This window comes from Vicia villosa, linkage group LG7 (genome assembly GCF_029867415.1).
Source record: "Vicia villosa cultivar HV-30 ecotype Madison, WI linkage group LG7, Vvil1.0, whole genome shotgun sequence".
Lineage (NCBI taxonomy): Eukaryota > Viridiplantae > Streptophyta > Magnoliopsida > Fabales > Fabaceae > Vicia > Vicia villosa.
The window spans coordinates 116,129,096-116,146,357 of NC_081186.1; the positions used below are offsets into that span (position 1 = coordinate 116,129,096).

A 17,262-nucleotide genomic window follows, 5' to 3' on the forward strand; every position below is an offset into this window, starting at 1 on the left:
TTTGTTTTGTTTTTATTTATCCCTTATTTTTGCATGAACCAATTCCTTAGAATTTGATCCATCGGGATGCCCTAATTTTTGCCTAAGTCATTTTGTTTTCGTTCAGGGGATTTTCCATTTTGACTTAGCGGGCGCTTTTTTTTCCTTTTTTTTTTGAGTTCTCCTTTGGAAGTATTGATCCTTGAATATTGAATGTTGTGACTGCTATGTTGACCTTGATTTGTAAGCTTCGACTTTGATATGTCCTCGATCTTGAATGATATATTGAGGAAGAAGGTTGTTCTTCATTGCTTCCTCAATCTTGGACGAATGCGAGGAAGAAGATATGCTTGAACCTTTTCTTTGCTTGATCCTTTGTTTGAACTTTTGCCCCATTGATTGATTCTCTTGACAACTAAAACATACTATTGAATTAATCAAAATCTACCCTGCCCCTGGTTGAAATCAAAGTTTATTTGAAAAGTAGAAACAAACTCCAACTCCTGGCTCAAGGGGGTAACGAGGGATTAACATCCTTATATCTCCATTGTTTGGGAATTGAAACAATGCCTGTACATCGTCGGTTCGGTCTTACCTTGAAAGCATATGTTTAGCGAGACTAAGTTATTTGTATTCGTCATTCTCCCTCAAGTTTGTTAATGATTGAGAGTGATAATTTGAAATGGAAGGTCGTAGTAATGCAAGAGCGAAGGGAAATAATTGATTTCAAAACATGCATGGTTATTTTATTGAATTACTATTCAGAATGTACAACGTTTTACATCAAATAACACTTCGTGATAGTAGAAGTTACAACTTGAGATGATAAACCTATTGATCCTAGGGGCAATCTTCTTTGTGGATCTGTCGACCATGTTTTACTCCTTAGTTCATGGACTTGTAGAAGTAAAGGGTAACCTCGAATTCTCCTTGGGCACGTCAAACCTGTCGGGAATAAATTGTTAGCGGTGGGTTTTCATCGTATCGGAACTTCATGAGTTTCCTTTAACTGAACCTCTTTTGCTTTTTCTAAGGATAGCATCACACCGTTCGCAATCTTCGGAGTTCGTAGATTGATGAAGAAGATCTATGACCCTTTTGCCCCTTGGTGGGGATTTAGCATATGTCGCCTTCCCTCTATCGTAGTTGTGCATCTTTGTTCAGGATATTGCCCCAGTCGGACTAATCCTTGCCCCCAGTTAATCGTAGAGCGTCCTTGTAAATTTGATGTGTTCTAAGATAAACCCCTTAATGACTAGATACCCCTTGAGTGTATCTATGAGGGAACTTCGTTGTTGAACTAATCCTTGCTCGACGATAACCTTTATTGTCTTTACAATCCTGTTTCGAAGAGGCATGGACACGTAGCTGGCATAGTGGAAGGCATCCTCTTTTTGTAAGACCAGGCTTATTCGCAATAATCCATCCTCCTTTCTCCATAGTTTATAGTCCTTTTTATTTCTTTGGGAGTTTCGGGAAAGCGGCTAGCTTGGTAAGTATGGGTGCGGGTGAAGATAGAAATGCACATGCAAATGTATAAATGCATGAAAATGCGAATGCACGCGTATGCAAAGGACTCTTTTTTTTTTGTATATGGTGACTCCTGTAATGCGGACGTGCGACATATATAATCCTAAGGATAGCCTATGCGGATTTAGGGGTGACATTAAACTTTAGCAAAATCCTTGCCATCTAGATATTATGACACGTCGCTGGGAATAGATTAGGGAGTGCATGGAAAGTAGCAGTTGATGACCGTTCAGGACAGTCACCAAGTCTCGTGACCTTCGAGATGTCGTTCGACGTGTACTACGAAGTTGTTCCTCGTGGGAAGGTCCTCTATGCGGAACACAACCTATCTAAGGACGATATAGGCGAAGTGAAAGCCTTACAGGTTTAGGGATGAAAGATGTATAGATGAGAATCCAAACCCTTACAAGTTAGAGTGTGCGCGGGGATAAACACGGGGTGATCGTTCAAGACAGTCACTAGATCTCATGGCCATCCAGAGGCCAATCGAAGTGCGCTTAATGAGGATGTCCTTCAGAGGAAGGATGGGGTCATTGTGAAAATACATGGACATAAAAGAAAATCCCTACAGGCTAGGGCGTATGTATGAGCAAGCATAGAGTGACCGTTCAAGACAGTCACTGGGTCTCATGGCCATCGAGAGGCCAATCGACGTATGCTAACGAAGATGTCCTTCGTACGAAGGACACTATTTTAGGAATAGGACCCCTATAGGCTATGGAATGCGTAGAGGGAAGCACGGGGTGACTATTCAAGACAGTCACAAGGTCGCATGGCCATCAAGAGGCCAATCGACGTGCATTAATAAAGATGTCCTTCGTATGAAGGACGTGATTTTTTAGAAATAGAATCCCTACAAGCTAGGGATAAAAGGTATAAGCACGGGGTGACCGTTCAAGACAGTCACTGAACCTCATGGCCATCGAGAGGTCAATCGACGTGCTCTGATACAGTTGTCCTTCGCGGGAAGGACGCGTAGTTATAGAAATACAAGGATATAAAAGGAAAGTCCCTACAGGCTAGGGAGTGCGTAGATGGTGATGTCCTTCGTGGGAAAGACGTGGTCTTAGAAATTAGAGTCCCTACAGGCTAGGGACCACGTAGGGATACCTGCAAAATTGAAACGCATAGATATTCGAAGTATATAAATTGCAAACATATAATAAGCACAGAAGAACAAAAGTCCTAGATTCATAGGTTCGGCATGACGGCTTAGGGAGGCTACCCTTCCCATTGGTATGTTCTAAACAAGGGTCTCGTAGGGTCGTTCGTAGCCTCCGAGACTTTTTGTCTCTTTCGATTTTAGAACAACTCACTTTATCCATGAGGTTCGAGTTTTCGGGGTAGGTTCCCAGAGAGATCAACCAAATACCAAGTCCTTCCCTCAACAAAGTCAAGTCTCGTATCAGACATTTCCGGATATTCAACCCACTCTGAGTGGAATTATCAATAAGACTCGTAGGCGATTAAAGTCCCCCTTGGTCTTAAGGATAATTCCCACACTTAGGTTTTACAACAATTTTATATATCCCAAAATGTAAAAAAACAGCAATTATATATAAGCAACCAAAGCAATATTTATTTAAATTACAGTAAAAAATAAATAAATAAAATTACTGTAAATAGATGTAGATAAATAAACAAATGAATTTAAATTTGAATATTTTAAAAAACAAACTAACCTCGAAGTCCATCCGCTTATAATTTAAATATGGTAAAACAACAATTAAATAAAGATTTAAATTACTGTAATTTAAGGCTGTAAATAAATAAATAAAATTTAAATATTTAAAGAACTAACCTCAAATCCGGCTTCTTATAATTTAGACAATGCATTAAGGTAGCAAATATTTAAAAATATATATTTATTTAACTGACGTAAATAGATGGCAAGATAAATAAATAAATAAATAAAAATAAAGATTTAAATATTCATAAAATTAAATAAACCCTAAAACGGCGAATTAGCCAAAACCCTAAAATTTCTGAAACCTAAACCCTACCAAAACCTATAGGAGCATAATAATCACCATTATAGTGTTTCCCCAGCAGAGTCGCCAGCTTTAGCAACCTGCCCTAAAAATAAAGATTTAGAGTCGCCACCTATTCTGAAGGGCGAATAGGAAACCCTACGCAGTTAAGAAATCTGGGTAAGATTATTATAATCAGGTCGAGGGAAGGTGTTAGGCACCCTCAACCCTTTCCTATGGCTTTGAATCTAAGGTAGCAGTTTTATGGCTAAAATTATTAAGGCAAGGTTCATGCTTTCAAGGATTAATAATTAAGGGAAATAAATCGAGAAAAAAATGAGATTTAGAGGGAATGGGACTCGCCTTGGTTATCCAAGTACCTACGTATCTCCTTAAGGAGAATCAGAGTCAACGTAGTTCGGGCACAGGGTTGTACGCCTTAGGATTTGATATGAGGTGGATTGAAGGCTTTTTGAGTGGCCTTATCATAGTTTTTGAAATGCGAAGTTCGAAGGTATTTTGAATTACCTTATCGTAGATTTGAAAATCGCAGAAGATGGAAACCTGTAGTTTCGTGGTTTAGTGTGTTTTGAATGTTTGGGCGTACAACCCTGATTTTAATTTGTTACCATTAGTTGCGATAATCAATAGGTTTGATTACCATTGCTAACGGATTGAAGGGAGGATTACTAACCACTATAATCGATAGATTCGATTATCCCGAATAGCAAATGTGTGTATTTTAAATAATTTAATTTTAATCGTTATCCCTCATAATCAATAGCTTTGATTAAAAATAATAACAAATTTTAAAAGGGGAAATGCTAATCATCGTAACCAATAGATTTGGTTAAAACCATTTAGCAAAATAAATATTATTTTAATTTATATTTAATTAAAGAATTAAAGGATCGATTATTATCCATCGCGACCAATGGATTTAGTCGGAACGAATAATAAATAAAAATCCCAACCCTTTGGCCAATGGCCAGTGGGATTGGGCAAACCCTAATTGATAACAATCTCCTAGGTTTTTATGATTTTAATCAATTAAAACTAACCAAATAAATTAACTCGAAAGATCGAGGAAAATAATCGGACAAATAGCCGGGAATCATTATAGTCCTAATCCTTATTATATTATAAATCCTAATTTATATCTTAATTAAAACAAATAAATTAATTTACATTTTAATCTAAATAATTATAACAAAAATATGTAAAAAAACTGGTAATAATCCAGTGTTGCTGGCCTTGAAGGTGCATGGTGTACCCATACTTCTGGAGCGTTAGATTTGGATCATGGGAGATCCTACGGTTAATGGCTGGAGGCGCAACGTAAGCCTTATCTCCATTAGAGCACCGGATCTTGAAGGAGTAATTGAGTAAAATAAATATGATGGATCTAGGGATCGAACCTTGGTCCTTGGGGTCATGCCTCATATGGCTTACCAGTTAGTCCTCTTTCGTTTTTTTGTTTAAGAAACCATTCACATAATATAAATATAAAAGTAAATGTCATTGGTGGAGAGTCAAACAAACCGTCGCGTGGGACCCAGTAACCTTTAACATGGCCAATCATGAAGGAGGTAAATGGGAATACCCTTTGACCGCCCAGTACTGGCAAGCCACGCGTAGAGAGAGAACATGGAAATATGGACGGACCAATAGCGGCGTCCCACACGTAGTCAACAATTCCCTATTCCTGTTCAACTTCTTCTTCAACCATTAGCTACGAATGGGCTTCCGTTTTGATGCGATCTCTGTCATAAAACGCCCGTAGCTAATTCTGCGAAATTACAAGATCATGGAAACAGACGTGATAAGATAAAATAGAGAGCCCAGATCGCATGAACACAGCCTCATGACTACAAATATGGTGCTTTTGGGGCCGAGAAGGCCTGCAAGTAAAAAACCGACGTGGTCTCCCTTAGTGCCTTAACCATGGCGTTTTCGGTTCCACGCACCCTGGCCTTGTTCCACCGGTCCAGACCTTCTTTAAAACACACAAGAAACTCAAACACGCGATCAGATACTATTAAAATGCGTTAAATCATGATAAACGAAGTTAAAATATGCATGAGTCAACATGAACATGGTACAATCATCATACGCGTTATGGAGCCTCAGTTACGGTTCAAACCTGACCTTTTACCTCTTTGGACGTGAATACAATAGTTAGTTTGAGTGCATGATGCCTCCCAATCGCAAAACCAAAATTTCTCTTTTATGTGGTTTTCTTGGATTTTGGAGGAGGTTACAAGGGCTAGGGTTTCGTCCCCCTTCTCTTGTGGTATGTTCAGAATATATATATGATAGAATTAGGGTTCCAAGTTGCTTGGAAATCAAGTTGAGTGAAGGAAAAAAATTGAAAAGATTTGATTGAAATTTTAAGTAAAACTTGCTATTTTTGTTCCAATCTCTTTCCAATCACCATATTTGATTTAATTAAATTTTATGAATGATTTTATGACTGAAAAAATCAAAGCATATACTAATTTCATTTTTCTCTTATTTTTCTTTGATTTAATTTACATAAAATCAAGAAATAAATAAAGTATAAATACCAATCATGGACCAACGAAATTCTTTGGCTCTCAATATGTTTCTTGGGCCTTTAAGTGATCCAAAACAAAACCCCATGATTTAATTCACTATTCTTGGTATTTTACTTAATTTATTTTGCATTTATATAAATAAAATTCAAATAAATACAAATAAAAACCCCAAAAATATGAGTATGGTTCCATAGGCCCTTATTTGGATCATATGAGGGTTTGAAGTCCAAAACTTAGGCCTATTAGTCCAAATATCCAAAATTGGCCACTTTGTATTTTATGCATTTCCTCAAAATCGACCAACTTCAACTATGCGTATCTCTCTCAATTTTAACCCTATGGATGTGTTCATGATCAATTTAGAAAGCTTAAAGAGTCCTCTAAATTTCCCTTTTGGTTTCATCTCAATTGAAGCTTCCATGCTCAAGTTATGAGCTTTGACCCAAAAGGTATATTTCATTGACTTTTTGGAGGACCTATAATCTCTTGGACCATATCTCTTGAATGAAGCATTTCTGGCCTTGGCTTGTGAGAGACAAAGTTGTAGAGAACCCAATTTCCTTCAAAATAGGATTTGAGTGAGAAATTTCTGATAAAGTATGAGAGAGTTATGCCCAGTCAAAGTTAGGTTGACTTTTCCTATAAAAACCCTAATTTGAACTTTTGAAATTCGTTCATTTCTGAGTTTTTATTAATGGATCATGATGTCAAATGATGGATATAACCTCACATACTTGATGTTGACCAAAAATCTCGAAGTTTGACTGTATTTTGACTATAGTTGACTTTTAGGTCAACATAGTCGATTATTGATCATCTGAGCCATTGATTGAGCAATCCTTGGAATTGGAGCTTGACTTTTGACATGGAGATGCTTTGATGCATGTGCGACACCTCGAGAGCCATTTGAGGCCTCAGAGATTCAAAATCCTTTGATAAACTGCAAACCCTAATTTTGAGACCCTCGATTAGGAAAGAGTGACTTGAATAAACCTTTGAACCTTGAGCCATTGAAGATGCATAGAGGAGAGCAAATTTTGGGGTATGACAGTAAGCATGCTATTTTTATTGTTAAAATTTTATTTTTCAAGAAGGTTCCTTGAGGACAAGTAATAGTTCAAGTTTGAGGTTGTGATGACAGTCTGTCATAATAAAATTTTATTAGTAGTTTCAAGTATTTACAGTAGTAATTAGTGAAAAATTACAAGGTTTTAAAGTGAATTTTGAAAATATTTGAGACTAAGACCAAAGCATTATAAAGAAGAGAAAAAGAATATTGTAGAGCTCTAAAATTGGTGTAACTATTTGAAAAATCGTTGGGCAGTTTTCACGAATCATCGCACAATCACTTTTAATCGCCAAGCGATTGTGACGATTTAGTAAACTTGTTAAATCAACCATAAAAAACATAGTTTGACGTTGGTTAAAGATAAAGCCTACAAAGAATTTATAGAGTAACTTTTCTCACCTTACAAATCGATTTTGTAGGGATGAGTTAGAGCAAACTCTAATTCTAATATGTTATTAAAGCTTATCTATCAAACGATGGACCATCTACAATCTATATCCACCAAGTTTTATAGTGTTGTGTGTGATGGGGTATATTGAGATAATGTCAAATCCAACATTAATTACAGATAAAGTTTCTAAAGAATTTATATAAAGTAACACTTCTTACCTTACAAGCCGGTTATGTAGAAATGAGTTTGACCAAATTTTAATTTAATAAAATTAAAAAATAAAAAGGCTTCATTGTAAAGTATAATGAGAAGAAGAGATGTCTCTAGACCAAACCTTTCTAATAAATTTCAAGACTTTCTCTAGATCAAACCTTTCTTTTAACTTTTATAAATACTTGATGATACTTTGACCATCAATATAAAGTGTGACTATTGGGTCCTATATTTTGGAATTAATTGATACCCAGTTAACTAAGGAAGTTACTCATCGCACCCAAGGTGTTACTCACGCACCCTATGGAAATTTCAAAAATATTCTTTAATTAAAAAATTTAAAATCCTAACTCGCTTAAATCACAATCAAAATTTGGAGATTGGTAATTAACCTTAAAGTATGTTGTTTTCCAAGAGGCCTTTTAGACCTTTCACAGCTTCCTCTGTATCCATACCTTGCAGCTAGACACATATGGGGCGAAGAGGTAGTATAAATATTTTAATTACTCTTTTAAATATTTGTGTTATAATATTTTAACTATCTAGTCATGTATTTTTTTTTGCAATGTCGTGATGCATTTAAGTGTATTAGACATGGTACAAAGGTTTCAAAGCTTGCACAACCTGATGAGCCATGGTTCCAAGATGTCATGCAACTATCTGGATTGCATAATTTTTGCAGGATTGGCTATGGTTATATTAACCATATATATCTTCTTATGTGTTTTTGTAGAGATATGTCACGTAGAGACGCCCAACATTTCAACTTTAGATAAGTGAGATGTCCATCACACTTAATGAGGCCTTGGACAATTATTAACCTTCTCTAGGACAACCAGACATGAGGCCTTGGACATGATGGTGACATATTTGGGAGCTGACTCTAGAAAAGCTCAGCAGAAGTTAGATGACACCAGAGGATATCATGTTAGGTTTTCATTTTTAATTGATCTGAATGAGCACTACCTTTATCTAACTGTGAAGGTTGATGGTGATGATGCACAAGTTGCATCCCACCGAGCGAGTAATTGATTGCCATACCTCTTAGTTTTGGTCAACACGTCCATTTTTATGGACAAATGTGCAACCTATGTCGAGTTTATCTATCTTAGGTATTTTATTTACTTGGATAGGATCCACGAGTATAATTGAGGGGTTTCTTGTTTGGTGTACCTTTATTCCAAACTACCCGAGGGTAGTATGTGGAAGACTCAATAATTGACTAGAAACACTATCTATTTACGGTAAGTTTTTTACACCTTTACTGGTATTAATGTAATAACACATATGTTACACTATTATGTTTCTAATTATTCATCTGAACCAATATTTTCCATATCTCGCCGACTGGGTATATGTGGGTGACTACTCTAAGACCTTGCCACATGTCTCATTGATCATCCTGCTCATAGGGAACCAGGAGATCGAGTCGTTCTGAGTTTCTCTTGATTGCATCGTGGCAGATGATATTAACTAGATACCATACGTCGATCACTGTGAGACACAACCTTAGGGGGTGCCATGTGGGTCTCGACTTATGTACCCTCATCTACTTGAGCAAGTCATACGCTAGTTTGGATATATTCGGGGTATACCTAGAGATCTCACTATTGCTGCTTCTACCACTCTCCTTCGCATGGATGTTGATATCTTTGCAGTGTACTTTGATCATTTGGTGCCAGAGGATATTTACATCCAATAGTTTTGTAGAGTGTCACATCCTTTCATGATATCAGGTACAAGGGAGATCCCCCGAGGCTAGCTCATCAAGATATCTTAGAAGAGGTGTAGGCGAGGGCGAACCATGCCCTTGATGTGTTACCCGCATGTCATTGTTTTTGTCGCTATTGGGAGAGAGGCCATATCTAGTGGTGAGTTTATGGAGGGCACCCCTCAAATGGCCATTCTACTGACCAGCTTAGCAGAGGCACGATATGCCTTGCAGTCCCAGTGATAGAGGAGGAACAAGAGCGTTCGATATACTCAATAGTGAGATGTATTTTGATATTTTTATATTATAGTTTGTACTTTGATTGATTATGACTTGATGGACATTTATATATACGTAGTAATTATTCTATTTTGATCTTGTTATTAGAATGACAAATATGTATGGTTTACGGGGAGATTGATTTTTAAATGACTTATGATTCAGGTTTATTAAAAAATGTCATATTTCATCTATTTACCCTCATAGGGTTAAAAACACAATCAAAGGGTAAATTCGGAATTTCGAATCCAGAACTATGATACAAAGATTGAAATCCAGGTCAATTTTATGACAAAAACCAAATAACTCAGTCATGAATAGGGGTGGCAAAATGGATGGATTGGATGGATATGGATTGGATTGTTAATGGATGGATCCAAACAATCCATTAATCCATTATGATCCACTAAAATTTCTTTTAAAAAATCCAATCCAATCCATCCATTAAAAAATACAATCCATCCAATTCATCCATTAAGCTATTTTAAACGGATGGATATCCATCCATCCATAAAATTAATTTTATATTTTAACAAAAAAATAGTTTTTTTTAAATTTCCTTTAAATAATTTTTAATTCTAATTATATATATATATATATATATATATATATATATATATATATATATATATATATATATATATATATATATATATATATATATATATATATATATATATATATATATATATATATATATATTCGTTCAGGCCTTGATAGAAAATCTAACAAGCATAATACAAGTTTTTTTTATGATTACATTATTTTTGGGGGAACACACTACAAGTTAATTTTATATACAAACAGACAAATTTCATTTTAGTGAAATATAGCCAAAGTGAAAAAACAGAGTAATGACTAAAGCTTATTCCAATGTGAGAGATTGGTAGGGACGCTTTTGACTTTTTCAAAAAACAACAAAAGAATTTTACGATGAAACAACACCTTGAAATCAGTTACAAGCATTTAAATACTGATACTTTATATATATATATATATATATATATATATATATATATATATATATATATATATATATATATATATATTAAAATTTTAAAAAATAATTATATTTTTATTTTTATATAAACAAATTTTTATTTGATTAAAAATATTGTCCATTAATATTAAAATAAAGAATCAAATAATCCAATGGATTTTCAAAATTTGTTGGATGGATTGAATCCATCCATAACTTTAAATGGATGGATTAGATCCAATCCATTAGGTAATATTTTCTATAGTGGATGGATTGGATGGATAATTTAGTGGATGGATCGGATGGATTTTGGTTTAGTGGATTGGATTGCCACCCCTAGTCATGAAGTAATTTTGTAGATAAATAAACGTGTCTGGAGATTGAAATCCAGAATATAGTAAGGATTATCTGAGAATTTTATAAATCGAGTAATAATTTCATAAAAACCCTTTACTAGAACAATTAATATAAAAGATGTGTATATCTTTATATAGCAAAGAATCAAAAACAAATTATCAATCTTTAACTGGTGATATTTTATTTATTTTGAATGGCAAAGAAATTATATTAAATAAAGTAAAATATCTTTCAACTCATTCTAACCGAAGAAATAGAATAGAAAAGAGACTAGCCTAAGAAAAACAAGACACCAAAAATTGAAATCTCAATGACAACATGGCTTGAATTTTTCTTATTTGCACCTTAAACCCCACATCCTCAAATCTATTTGAACTCACCAGTAGTATGTCATTACCTTGTTCTTGTTCTTGTTCCAAACACATATTATCCTCTTGTGTCACCCTCCTTACAGAAAAATTAATCACACCATTTTTCCTACCATCCCAATCTCTCAACCCATAACTCAAAGTTTGATCACAACTTTGCAACAAAACATTCTCACCAAAAAATTCAGAAAGTGCTATCCTAGCCACCCCAATGGGACGAATTCCTTTGTACTTATTACATTGAACTTCAAATGTCACTGACTTTGCTTGTAGAGGAATATCTAACATGAATTTTTCATTCCATGAAAGTAAACCTTCATTTTCCATCGCCATTTTTGTCGTGAAAGAGTCAAGAGACTCGGCTCGAACAACAACAAATAGTTCCTCTGTCTTAGAATTTCCATCCACAGTTATGTTTTGTCCGGAAATAATGGTGATTTCTAATTTGCATGGTTGTTGTTTTCCTTCCATTGCTATATTGATAACTTTTTTTCTTTAGGCAAGTAGATTACTATAAGGAATATAAATAATTGTTTGAGATGAGAATGTTGGAAGAGGGTTTATGTAATGGGATTTGACAAGAAAATGTGAGGAAAAGAAAGGAAGAACTTCCAAGGACAAACCCTATACGTAAGCAACAAAAAAGTATAATAAGTGTTGACCTTGACCTTGATCTTTATAGTACTATTATTAATTCTACACAACTAACTTGGAAATATCTTAGCAAATTAATGGCATTGGAATGCACGTAACAATGTTAACATTAGGATCCAACAATGTGTTTGGAGATGGACTCATTCAAAAGTAATTTTTTTAGGTGATGTGTAAACTTTTGGAGGAAATTTCTTCCTGCTCACGTAAGAGTTACAATTTCCATAGAGGTGGAATGAGAATTCGAAGTTTGTTCAGTTGTTACTAAGCATTTTTCAATGCATGTTTTCAGGAATAAATTGAGGGAGGGATTGGGAAGGGAGGCAAAATGGAGATTGGTTACCGGACGCAAAAGTATGCCATGTTCTTTAACCGCAAACTGATAAAAAAAATTAAATATTGTTGAATGTATTTGGATATTAAAATCTATCCAAATCATATTGAATAATACGTATATATTGAGTTAATGTATTATTCGATAATAATTATTTTTTTAAATATTATTTTTTCAATATTTATATTATTTCATTTGTTTCAACTATAACAGATCGTTCTCACTTTATAGTATATTAATTTTAAATTCATTATATGTCATACATAATATGAAATCTATTATTTATTTGTATTTTTATAATTTTAATAAAAAAAATAAAACTTAGGTACAATTCTTTATGTGTGATTCTTACTATTTTTCAATGAAAATATGGCAAGTGTATAATTTCCTCTAACACATATGCAAATTTTTCCTATTTTCACTCACTAAATGATATTTAAGTATATTTGTCATATTTTCATTGAAAAATAGTAAGAACCACACCTAAAGAATTGTACCTAAGTTTTGTCCTAAAAAAATATAATTTGTAAGTTGAATATTCAAAAACTGATTGAAATTAAATTGCATAAAGTTGAATCGGATCAAATTAAATTTTTTAATCTTTCATCCAAAACTAGATCGAACTGCTAATAAATTTATCTTTAGATCAGATGTGTTTTATCTCAAAATCGATCTAAACCACACCGCAAACACCCTAATATTTACTATCATATGTGAACTTTATCACTGAAACTCACTATTTTTACGGGTCACTATCACCATAATACCTTTCTTATGTGAATTTTGTCACTGAAACTCAATACTTTCACAGGTTACTATCACCATAATACCTTTCTTATGTGAATTTTATCACTGAAACTCACTATTTTCACAGGTCACTATCACCATAATACCCTTTTGCCTATTACATTTCCAACTACTTTTTTTAAAATAGCTACTATTTATAGCTTCATTACATCTATATTATATTTTAGGAATCTTAATTTAACATTTCTCATTTGAGTTTTTAAACTTCTTTTTATGTGTTTGTAATACATTATTCATCTTAAGATTTGAATTACCCGTGCGTCCCCTAAAAAATCTATTATTTTAATTAGATAATGATAGATTTTTTTGTTAAAATAATTTACCATTAAATATATGTTAAATGAAAGAAATAAGATTTAAGATATTAAATATATGTTAAATGAAAGAGATAAGATTTAAAATATTTCGTTTAATGTTTAACTATTAAAAAAAAAAGAAGGAAAATAGAATTTTAGAAAAGAAAATTAGAATAAAAAATAAAAATAATAGGAATAGAGTTTTGGCCGAAAGTTTTAGTAGAAAAATATTATAAGTTTATATTTTAGTATATTGATGATGTGAGGAAAAGAACGGAAGAACTAGTTCCTAAATTAATTATTTAAATATTTGTAAATGAGTCATTTATTTAATTTTTTTTTACAGAATTTATTTAATTATTTTAAAAAGGATTCGTTGTCAATGAATTGCCAAGGATAAACAATAGTATATATATGTATGTAAGCAACAGAAAACTTACATGTTGACCTTGACCTTGATATTTGTTAGTATTAATTTTACGTAACAAACATGGAAATGTCTTAGAAGTTTAGTTTTCTTGTGGCATTAATTGGAATTTACCTAACAATATTAACATTATGGAGATGGACTCGTTCAAAAGACTAATTATAGTAAGTGATGTGATTACTTTTGGAGAAAATTTCTTCTGGCTCACGTAACCATTACTGGCATTACAAATTCCAAACAGCTGAAATGAGAATTCGTAGGTTGTAACAAACATTTTCCAATCTGTAGGCCGTGTGAAAGGTGATAAACATATACGGAAATGATATTTATATACTATAGTTTACAATTACACCGTATTTTCATACGGTTTATTTGTTTCTATTATATATTTAATAGAGAAATGCTAAGTGTACATTTAAAGTTACACTAACACCGTATAAAAAGACGGTTAGGTATACATTTTTCTTTTTTAATAATTTTTTTGTATGCTTTGGTTTTTGTGCAGCACTTAATAATTGTATGCATACGGTGTACATGCCATACGGTGTATAAAAACCAGTGTACACATAGCATGACTCTATTTAATAATCACACTTCACTTTTTTTCAATACAAAGTATTCATGTATTGCTGTATTTTACATGGTGTAAGAAATTTAGTGTAAGAATAACAACACTCTAAAATAAATATATAATAATTTTATAATGCGTATATATTTAATTAATATCATTTATTTAACTATATTAACTATAAATAAATTTTATAATTATTTTGAAACTATATTTTATATATATATATATATATATATATATATATATATATATATATATATATATATATATATATATATATATATATATATATAATAAATATTTAATAAACATAATAATAAACATATTAAATATATATCGACCATAAATTTTTAGTTTTTTTAACTAAACATTTTGGCTTTTATAAATATATAATAATTTTATATATTCACTATTATATCCTATTTGTTAAAAATCTAATATATATAAAAAACATATAATTTTTTATAAAATGTTAGGTTTGAAAAAATACTACATCACATTGTTTTGTTTTTAACCAACAAATTATTCTTTAAAGAAATATAACATATAATTTTATTTTATTTTATTTTAAATATACATATATAATATGTTCTACTTTTAATATATATATTTCGTTTAAACAAATGTATTTTTCAATTTAAAATAAAAAGATATTTCATTTTTTATAATATTTTATTTAAAATTCTATTTATAAAAATTAATAATGTTTTTGATACATAATTATTATATCCATCTTTAATAAAAAGGACTTTTTTTTATTAATATATAATATTCTGTTTTTCATAAAAATAACAAATATATATTATTTTTATTAATATTTTATGTTTTTAAGAACAATAACATAAAACATAAAGTATGTATTCTAATGAAAATTCTATTTTTAATAACTTAAAATCTATTTTTGTTTTAACATTATTTCCATTCCTATTATATTTTTAATGAAAATCAATTTCTACTTACTTCAAAAATATTTTTATTTCTAATTATAATATATTCAGTTTTTTAATATATTATATTTTTTAACATTATATAATAATTTATGTTTTAAATTTATATATAATATATTCAATTTTTAAAGTTATATTAATATATATAATAATAATCTGTTGCACATATATATATATATATATATATATATATATATATATATATATATATATATATATATATATATATTAAAATGATTTTTTATTAAATATTTAATTATATATATATATATATATATATAATAATTTTTTATAATCTGTTTTATGTATATTCTAAAATATTTAATAGAAATTTTGTTTTAATAATTTCTTTTAAAAAGTTATTCTATTTTATATAATCTGTTTCATATATATAATTTGTTTTAATAAAAAACTATATTCTACTTTCAATATCATCCAAAATATGTTGGGAAAATATAAAATATAAATATTCTGTTTAGAAAATATATACAGTTTTATTAAATATTTGTATCATATATAACATTTTTCTAAGATGTGTGCTTGTCGTTTTCCTTCCATGACTATTAGAATTTTCGTTTGCTATAGCTATAGACTATTATGAGAAATATAAGTAATATTATAGAGTGTGGTTATGCAATTTTTAGGCGTGATTATTTGAGATGAAAATGTTGTCGTTGCAAGAGGGTTAAAGTAATAGGATTTGTTAAGAAAATGTGAGGAAAAGAAAGGATAAACAATATACGTAAGCAAAAGAAAACTACTAGTATAATAGTTTGAACTTGACCTTGATATTTGTTAGGCAACTAACATGGAAATGTTTTTAAACGTTTTATTTTCTAGTGGCATTATTTGGAACGCACTTAACCATATTAACATTAGGTCACAATATTACTTTTACGCAACTAATGTATTTTTCTTGGATGTGACTTCTTTTGGAGGAAATTTCTTATGGCTCACGTAACCATTACAATTTCTAGACAGCTGGAATGAAAATTCGAAGGTTGTAGTACATACCAAACATTTTTTTATTAGTAGGCCGTGTGAAAGGGATAAACATAGGACCGCATATGTAACATGTAGTGTTTAGTAATTCAGTTGAATCTTCATGTAATTTGTTTTTTTATAGGCAAATTAGAAGAGAGTATAAAGGATACACTATGTAAAAAAAATCTACGAAAGCGTTTTTTTGGCTTTAAAATGTAATAGTTGGCGCTGCTATAGGTTTAAGCAGCGCTTTTTGTTTAGGCAAAAGCGCTGTCGTAGATAAGTCTAAGGCAGCGCTTTTTCATGAAAAGTGCTTTCATATATAGGCCTAAGGCCGCATTTTTTCTTGAAAAGTGCTTTCGTAGGTGGATCTTTAATAGCCCTTTTTCTAGAAAAAGCGCTTTCTAAAGTAGCCTTTAGCATCGCTTTTTTTAGCTTTTATGCTTTCTTTTATCATCTTAAGCAGCACTTTTTATTAAAAAGCGCTTTTGTAGGTATGCCTTTAAGAGCGCTTTTTAAAAGCGTTTTCGTTGCTAAACGCAATATTTTAAAGTGCAACCTGTAATTTAAGCCTCCTAGTTCGACCTGTAATTTATTTTTATTTTCAACTTGTAATATTTTTGGAAATAATCCCTAAACCTGTAATTCAAGCCTTATATATATATATATATATATATATATATATATATATATATATATATATATATATATATATATATATATATATATATATATATCAACAAAAACCCGTATGTAGAACATTATATACCAATATAATACCATTATAATCTAAAATAAAATATATATACACTATTATAGCTCAATTCACATATGTTTGCAA

The 17,262-nt window shown here is 31.4% G+C and overlaps 1 protein-coding gene across 1 annotated transcript; it reads right to left on the reverse strand.

The window, feature by feature from the left end:
- Positions 1–11,201: 11,201 nt before the first annotated feature.
- On the reverse strand, positions 11,202–12,341 carry LOC131618358 (BON1-associated protein 2-like). Its single transcript, XM_058889601.1, has one exon. The coding sequence runs from the start codon at positions 11,873–11,875 to the stop codon at positions 11,312–11,314; it is 564 nt and encodes a 187-aa protein (XP_058745584.1). The 5' UTR covers positions 11,876–12,341; the 3' UTR covers positions 11,202–11,311.
- Between the last annotated feature and the right edge of the window lie 4,921 nt (positions 12,342–17,262).

Coding starts and splice junctions, on each gene's coding strand:
- LOC131618358 (XM_058889601.1), bottom strand. CDS start 11,875: ATGGAAGGAAAACAACAACCATGCAAATTAGAAATCACCATTATTTCC.